Source organism: Triticum aestivum, chromosome 7A, assembly GCF_018294505.1.
Source record: "Triticum aestivum cultivar Chinese Spring chromosome 7A, IWGSC CS RefSeq v2.1, whole genome shotgun sequence".
In the NCBI taxonomy this organism is placed as follows: domain Eukaryota; kingdom Viridiplantae; phylum Streptophyta; class Magnoliopsida; order Poales; family Poaceae; genus Triticum; species Triticum aestivum.
The window spans coordinates 674,556,016-674,564,746 of NC_057812.1; the positions used below are offsets into that span (position 1 = coordinate 674,556,016).

The 8,731-nt window shown below is 49.1% G+C and overlaps 1 protein-coding gene across 1 annotated transcript; it reads left to right on the forward strand.

The window, feature by feature from the left end:
* The first annotated feature begins 5,460 nt into the window (after nucleotides 1-5,460).
* On the forward strand, nucleotides 5,461-8,185 carry LOC123154575 (MADS-box transcription factor 29-like). The gene is made up of 7 exons (XM_044573267.1): nucleotides 5,461-5,842; nucleotides 6,582-6,663; nucleotides 6,774-6,935; nucleotides 7,034-7,075; nucleotides 7,174-7,215; nucleotides 7,315-7,496; nucleotides 7,597-8,185. Exons 1-6 carry the CDS (start codon nucleotides 5,595-5,597, stop codon nucleotides 7,489-7,491), a joined length of 753 nt encoding a protein of 250 aa, XP_044429202.1. The 5' UTR covers nucleotides 5,461-5,594; the 3' UTR covers nucleotides 7,492-7,496; nucleotides 7,597-8,185.
* Nucleotides 8,186-8,731: the final 546 nt, after the last annotated feature.

Sequence of the window (8,731 nt, forward strand, 5' to 3'; positions counted from 1 at the left end):
GAATTAGGAGTTAAACATAATCAAATACTCCCTCCATAACAAAATATAAGACGTTTTCTATGCCCTATGCAAAACCAAAAAAGTCTTATATTTTGGTATTGAGGGAGTAGGTTGGTGAAGCTGCATAATATGCAAATCAACATTGCATCATAATTTCATTCCTTTCACAACCTAAAAAGATAGATAAGAGATGGTATCACCTCAGAATATATCTCAAGGCACCAAAAGCATCATGACAATATACAATAGATAACTTGTAAAATTAGCAAGTGCCCGGGTAAATAAATGGCAAACCAAAATAGGGAAAAGGCTAGAAACATGTATATGACAGTACATTTCTATTGCTTTACGACACAAATGCTTGTTAGTTTCCATCAACACTTCAAAAGTATGGCACCAACATCTGCCATTTATCTTGGGTCTTTTATAATATGTATTCTCAAATTCGCTAAATCCTTTCAACTTTGTCTTGTCCTGTGAAAAAGGAGCATAAAAAGTCACTAATAGCTAAACTGATCGTTCCAACCCCAGTTCCCTATCCCCATGCCTCACAAAGGTTTGCCTTCCCAAGCACTATCTATTATTCAGGGATGCCTACAGCTATGGAAATCACATACTTTGTTTAACATAGATAGTTTAGTAGTAGACCATAGGTAAAAGCACATACGCATTCTGGACCATTAGATAAACGTAAGAAGCATGAACATTGTTGCTCACAATAAATAAAAAATCCTATAAAACAATTCTCAAATACAGAAGGAAGTTGGTACTATGGCTTAGCTTTATCAATAATTGGTCTTCTAAGTACTCCCTCTGTAAACTAATATAAGAGCGTTTAGATCACTAAAGTAGTGATCTAAACGCTCTTATATTAGTTTACGGAGAGAGTACTGCACTGCAAGTATGAATTTGCTGATTATTTACTGACAGAACCATGCACTTGATAGAACACTGAGAAACAAAGTGTGAACTAAACTTGATGTTTGCACATCAATACTCAATAGACTACAGCCTCGGCAAATAACACTTGCGAATATTTAGCAGTACCATGGGCTGCTATGGAGCAACAATTTTTTTATTTTTTGACAGCAACCATGAAGGAACAAATATATACATACTGAAAGTGGAATGCAAGTGGCTACACTATATATAACTAATAAACAACAACATTAGTACTGGCATAATTGAGAAGGGAATTACATCGATTGATTCTGCAGGTATTGTGCGGACACAATTGTTCTTGATGCAACATAGTAGAATGGTCATGTGATGAATGTCAGGCACGAGAATGCTGCCGCTAACAAAACATCAGGAGAGATGGTGAATGAAAAGCAACCAGGTCATGTTCTAACGAATTCTAATACAAGGTATAAGCAAGGTACCTAAATTACAGTGCCAACAATTGGTGTCACAAGTAAAGGCTTATATATGCAAAAGGGCATCATAAAGGGCTGCCTCACATAAAAAGTGCAGGTCGTGTGCTTGTGGATATTGACAAATCAAATCCCATGTATTCTGAACCAAGCTGTGATCACCGCAGTCACCTACAACAACATACACCAAGTAAAATTGATGGAGCAACTGGATGCAAGAGGATTAAGCGCATATGTTTTCCCCATGAGTCTTGAATCATGAACAACATTCGCTTAGCAGATGCATGTACCGTCGCCGGTGATGGGGGCAGCCAGGAAGGATGAGCAGAGGGCGGGCGACTCTTCCTCCCAGTCTCGCTGGAGACGTGAAGCCAGCGCCGGTCCTGGGGTGTCGGAGGCCTTGGGGCGAACTCAAATGAATGTCTCCAGCGTCGACATTGGGGAAAAATTGATTCCATACATCGATAGAAAAAATTCTTGGCGCGTGAGGGCGGCCGCTCCGGCTCTCCCCCGGCGAAGGGCGGCGACCTGCGACGGCTCTCCCCCGGCGCGCGAGGGCGGCGGCTCCGGCTCTCCCCCGGCGAAGGGCGGCGACCTGCGGCGGGGCTCCCCCGGCGCGCGACGGGCGGCGGCTCCGATGGGGCGGCTCCCGGGGCGACGGGCGCGGCGACCGACGGCGGCTGCAGGAGGCGGCGAAGGGCGCAGCGGGGCGGCTCCGGTGGCTGGGGAGGCGACGACCCGCGGCGGGACGGCTCCCGCGGTGGGGGCGTGCTCCCGTGGCTGGGGAGGCGGCAACCCGCGGCGGGGGCGGGCTCCCGCGGCTGGGGAGGCGGCGAACGGCGCGGCGGGGGCGGGCTCCCGGCGACCTGCGGCGGCTTCCCGTGGCTCCGGTGGCGCGAGGCGGCGGTGAAGGGCGTGGCTTCCCGTGGCTCGGCGCGAGGCCGCGGGAGGCGAACGGCGCGGGAGGAGGAGGAGGTCGTGCGGCAGGAGAAGGTGGAGGTCGTGCGGGCGACCGGTTTTCTTAATGCGGGGCGATTAGCGATCGATTGTGGCTTGTTGCGTGGTTGGTAGCGTTAAACACAAAATGATTAAGGACCATTAGATTTTGATGATGAATGGGTGGGATTGTTTGGATCTGCCCCTCTCTTTCTTTTATAGTGGTAGTAGATACATAGGCGGGTTCCGTTTCCGGGCACTTCAGGCAGCATCATGCGCCACAGCCATGGCCTGTGCAGCATGCGCTGTTGCCCGAGTCATTGGTCCAAGCTACGAGGGGCCGCGCGCTCTCCGATTTCCGGTGACGCTAGGTATACCTTGAAGGTAAAAGCATCTCAGATACCCTAACTTGCACAGAATGTAATATTTTAGTCCTAAACTTGTAAAATGCAACTCCATCATACTCCAACTTGCAGTGGATATGATGATTTAGTCTCTGGCCTGTCATAGCCCGACAAGTGACAGCCAGGTGGTTGGACCAGTCATCGCCCGCACTTTTGCAAATAACACCCTGCAGTCTTCTCTAATTAACCCGTAGTATAACCTTTTCGGGAGGGAGCATGGAGGTGGTAAAAACCGAAATGGATGTGTGGAAAATGAGCCCACTGATGCATGCAGACGATCAGTGATAAATATACAAAGTATTGAACAAATCAAAGATCGAACCCGGTCCGATCAAAATGTGTGTTGAGAAATAGAGAAGATGAAGTTAATTACATTCTTGGCAGCTGCGCTGAAAGCCTCCTTGTGGGTGATGTCCGGATTGTTGGCCTTGATACGCTGAATCTCGTCTCTGCATACGTACATTGGAAATCATGCATCATGCATACGGATTTTGCCAGAGAGAAGATTCAAGCTAAAACGGGGAACTAGAATGAACCACTGATCACTCACTTGATGAATCGGTTGTATGCCGAGGAAACTCTCTGCCGCTTCTCTGGATCTGCAGAAAATCACGGCAAGCATCATGAAATTAAGGACATAAACTTGGCAGCTCCAGCACGGATCAAGGAGAAATATCAGACAAGTGCAACCTGTTGGCCGTTTGGTACTCCTACAGTCGTATATATACGGAACCTACAGAACTGATTATGTTTCTCATTCCTAATGCCCTCTGCATTTATTTAGTTTAGTTCTTCTATGCCTATAGTATCACACACTGTGCATATGTTAACGTTGGAGTTTGGGGAAAAAATTCCTCCACGGAGAAAAGGTACTACTGGGCCCGGGAGCAAATTATTCAACATGTCTCTTCCACTCGAAAACTCCATTGACCGCCCAGAAAGAATCTTTAAAAGAGAGACAGAATGCATAAAGAGGGAGCCAACGACCCAAAGAGATGTATACTGCTCGAATTTGGTTAGCAGTACAGCGTGCACTGCTTGTTCAACACGAGCGGTATATGTAATTTGAGGGCAATTTGGGGATATTAATTTTCAGCTAATCAGATAGATTAAGGCTACCCCTTTCATCTGGTTTCGCCGTCCGCATGCATCCTCTTCCTCCGCAAGCCCATCTCCCGTCCCTTTCTCGGCCAGCCTGGCTCGTAGACCAGGCGCTCGGCAGCATGTCACAGGTCTCACCGACGTCTCCTACCTACACCGTTGTGGCGTTGTCCTCTTCCTTCCTAGGCCATACGTGAAGCAATGGCTTACGCTGCTCATGGTGGCCTGGTTCATGGCGGTGGTGGCGAAACCACCGGACACCACTGTTGAGCTGTCCGCCATTGACAAGAAGGTCGTACAGAAATACGTAATCCTCGCCGCGGCTCCCAGGCAGCAAGGCGTAGACGACAGAGGCTCACGGGCATGGACAGATCAGTGTTCACCTTCGTAGAGTTGGCCATGTCCAATGCAAATTCATGTTTTAAATTGTATATTGGTTCAAGCTGTTGCCTATTCCAGTGATGGCTCGGTTATTTCCTAGCATCTGAAGAAAGTTTTAACGTCACTCAGTTTCTAATATGCAATCATACTAGATACAACCAAGCATGGATAACTGAACTTCTAATCCATAACAAGGCAGCAGACGGTCGAGGCCTGCGCAAGGTTACAGGTGCGCGAGCCTGAAGGTCTACAAGAGGAGCATGGCGATAGTTAGATGGACGAAGCGGACTAACGCAGCGACAGCGGCAACAAGAGCGGCCGAGGGCAGTTGGACGACCGGTTGGGCGTGCAATATCGGGGACGGTGCGTCGGGGTTGAGGTGGAGCTTGGCTGCCTAGGGCGACGGCGGGCGACGTCGGGGTTGAGGTGTGTTAATTATAGAAGACTCGAGGGTGTTATTTGCAAAGTACGGCGCTGACCAGTCCAACCACCTGGCTGACACTTGTCGAGCTATGATTGGCCGGAGACTAAATCATCACATCCACTGCAAGTTGGGGTATGGTGGAATTGCATTTGACAAATTTAGGACTAAAACATTACATTCTGTGCAAGTTAGGATACCTAGGGTGCTTTTACCTCTATAAAATGCCCTCGGCAGGATGCAGAATTTACAAACGGTGGCATAGCGATTTTATGAGGCGACGTGGAGGGTGCGGTCGTGACTACGAGTCTAGGAGGGTTTATATGTTCAATACCCTGTGGGTGTAGTGCGCTGGTGAAGCGCCAACAAACTGTCGCCGCGGTGTCGGTCAAGGCCTGGCCGGTTCACGGACTTTATCCTTAGGCCGGAAACGGCAATATTCCACCGCCCGGAAAAGAGGCACGGCGACCGGAGGAGGCGCCGAGATCGGCAACGCACGAAGCCGCCGCGAAGGCCGCTTTTGTTCCGCACCGCTCGCTTTCCGGTCGGTCACAGCACAGCACCAGAGTGCTGCTGCTGCTACAGTCACACACGCCGGCGGGATACGCTGCCGATACAGCCATTGGTACGCTACGCACACCATGACTGCTGAGGGTGCTCGCGCGCTGCCGCATGGGAGCAGAGCGGAGTGGTCAAAGCTACCACCCCACCCCACTCCTGTAGCCGCGGACGAAGCTTCCCGGCAATTGCGCTGCGTGTCAGGTCTTCAGTACGAAGCCGCTACCTACCTAGACACCTTGGTGCTCCACTTCCACTCCCCCTGCTGCGCTGCGTCCTCTGCCGCTTGTTTCTTTCAGAATTACTACAGTTTCAGACTTGGCCTGGAAGAATCCCCAACAAGAACTCAAGAAGAAGAGGAAAGCAACCGCGTCCGATCAACCACGAGGTAACAATCAATCAAACCTGTGTACAGCTGCAATGCTTCTCCTTCTGCCGCGAATGCGAATGCGAATGCGAGTCTCTTCTTGCTCTGTCTCGGTTCCAGCAGAAGAGAAGGGGCGCGGGATGGCCGACGACGACGTCTCGCGGCGGGCCACCTTCGGCGAGCGCAGCGGCGGGCTGCTGACGGAGGCGCAGGAGCTCGCCGCGCTCTGGGAGGCGGACGTCGGCGTCCTCGTCTTCGACCGCGCCGGCAAGCAGATGGACTACTGCAGCCCCCACACCAGGTCCCGCCCGCTCCTTTCTCCATCTTCTTCACCCAATCTCGATTCCTTCCGGTTGTGCACTGATTTTGGATATTACGTCACGCCCATTTTCGATTTGATCCTGCAACTGCAATGCCCTGGCTAGCTATAGGTGCCTCCCTGCCCTTTTCACTTCATCCTCCTGCATAACTGTGTGCGGTGACTCGTTCTGGACAAGCGAAATTCTGCACTATGTTTTGATGAACTTACCAATTACTGAACCTACATTCCTTGCAAGTGGCAGCCGATCTTGCGGTGCCCAATTGATTTGTGTGGAATACAAGATGAGAACCAACTTTCATGCTCAAGTTAGTCAGTCAGATGATATGCGTTTTTAAATGAGCTCTGATTTCAATCGTGGGGCATCTTCGGATTAGGATTCATGGTCAGATTCAGATACTAGTGTACCCACCTCAGCATAAACGCCCAAAATAAATTTTACTGGTGGTCGATCAGTCACAAGTAAGTAATTAGCCTCCGATTGGTTGGTTCTTATGCAAGCACTGACTTTTAAAGTTATATAAAAACAGCTTGCAAAAACATCTTATATTGTGGGATCGGAGGGAGTACGTGCATGCATAATCGTAGCATAACCTCAACAACACCCAGTGACTGAAACATGTACATGATGTGCATAAATTTGATATCTTGTCAATATATATTCACTGTACAATAGTGCTGGAATATAGTGCTGACGGCTCACTCACTTTCATTTGTTAAGCTGGAGCGAGCTGATGCAACGCTACCAGATCATCACCAAAGGCAAGTTCGAGGGGATAAATCATGATGATGACCGCCATCAGGTTAGCGAACAAACACATCTTGCTGTACTAGCTACATACATATAAATTTGTGCACTGAGAGTTAACTGCATGATTGCATTCTGATTGGTTTATGTGATTCTTGCAGACAGGAGCTGTTGGCCGAAATCACAAGGTTGAGGCATGAGCGTGACCGCCTCGAGGCCAGCGTGAGGAGGCAGACCGGAGACGACCTGCCACCCGCCGCAACCACGGACCTCGGCGATCTGGAGCAGCAGGTAGAGTATGCACTGGGTAAAGTCCGTGTGATGAAGGTACGCATACACACCACGCCCTGCATTGTACAAAATTCACTCCACATTTCACTGTCAGTGTCTGAGTGACTGGCCACACATGGCTTCTTTGTGTGCAGGATAAACTGTTGGAGCAGCAGCTGGACGAATCATACCACAGGGTAAGCAGCTGTAATCGTAGGGGAACCGGAATGATTTAAGATGCAGACAAGCAACTGTGAATGATCCTGCTCTGTTCATCTGTTGGTGTGTCATGTAGGTGCACATCTTAGAGGACCAGAACAGCTTCCTTCGCCACATGGTATGGTAGGAGTGATTTGCATCGCTGCGTCCTGCGTGCCTGCCTGCTATTGCTCCTATACTGACCTGACCTTCTGCATGCGTCTCCACTGTTTGTCAGATGAGCGAGGAGGGGCGGCGACGTGCTGCCGTGGAGGCGTCGGCGGTGGTGGCGGAGCTCATGGCGCCGATGCAGCCGGCGACGCTGTTCGGGGGCTTCTTCCCGGAGGTGGAGGAGGAGGGGCCATCCACGTCGCTCCGGCTGTGGCCGCGGCAGTTTCCTGGCTGTGGCAATTAAGATCGGTGCGTTTTTTCTAAAGGGGACTGCTTGTGATTGTTAATCTACCGGTGATCAATCTGCATCCTGACTAGTGTAGTCGAACATTGTTCTGGTGTTTTGCAGAACGAGAAGGAGAGATGATGCACTCATCTCATGGAAGACAGAGGCTAATTAGTTAACTAATCTAGTTTAAACTTACTAGTAGCAGGCCAGTAGTTACGGCTAAGGATCCGGCGTATGTTCAGAGGGCATACAGTTGACAAGTAATTGGGCCATCTTGTCAACACTATATACATAGTCCCGTTTTGCTACACAGAATTTCCCCTACTGCCCCCATATATATATGCAGCAGTATTTTCAAGAGCTGAGAGGACTATAGTTACGAAACTATAGCTTTCAAGAGCAAATTACATTCCATTTCTGCATTTTCTTTGTTACACTAAACTTGTAACTTTTTTAAGCATGTGAATCAAGTGTCACAGAAAAAAAGGAATGGCTAGCGCTTAGTTTACCGTCAAAAAATTCTACAAATTTGCTCATACACGTCTAAAAAAACACTGTGTTATAAGAAATCGTCTAAGGTAAAAATCACAATGTTGTTTTTGGAGCTTAGAAAAAAAAACATTGCATGTGATCTCAACATGAGATCGATTATACTCACTTATTAGTCGACTGAGAATTAATAAACCCAAATTTTTTTTAAGAGGCAGTCAGTAATCATCTAAAATAAATGCCCTTCTACGAGATGCATTCTTCTAAACCCCCCTAATTTCGAGGGGCGGTCTAGCATGGTAGATGTCCGCGGCGACCAAGGTGCGCCAGCTTCGGCAAACACACATAAGCATTCCAAGCGTGCGCTTCGGCAACAACCGTAGCACCAGCGATAAGGCCTGCGTAGATGGTGAGGAGGTCAAGATGATGTCCCTGCACGGCTGTCTTCCGAGACAGGCGACGCTTTCCTCATACACTGCAATCTGCAAGAATATATTCTTCACATTGTCGGTGTCCCCGCTCTTCAAGTCGAGTAGCATCTCAATGTCCCCGGTGGATGGGACATATACCCATATATCTTCTGGGCAGTCGTCTTGTGTCAGGAGGATGTGGCGACCATTGTCGATAATGGCTAGTGGGATGACCTTGACGTGGTTGTATCGACCTCTCATGAAACAATTGACCTCTGGTGACGCAGTGCATTCGTCGATTCGACAGTATAGATCCCACACGGCGCTTGACCCACATCCACGTAGTATCCAAACAT

Excerpts from the sequence above, each read along its gene's own strand:
- LOC123154575 (XM_044573267.1), top strand. The coding sequence starts at position 5,595 with ATGCTTCTCCTTCTGCCGCGAATGCGAATGCGAATGCGAGTCTCTTCT. Across the intron at positions 6,664-6,773 it reads ATGATGATGACCGCCATCAG|GAGCTGTTGGCCGAAATCAC; the intron begins GTTAGCGAACAA and ends TCTTGCAGACAG. Across the intron at positions 7,076-7,173 it reads TGGACGAATCATACCACAGG|GTGCACATCTTAGAGGACCA; the intron begins GTAAGCAGCTGT and ends TGTGTCATGTAG.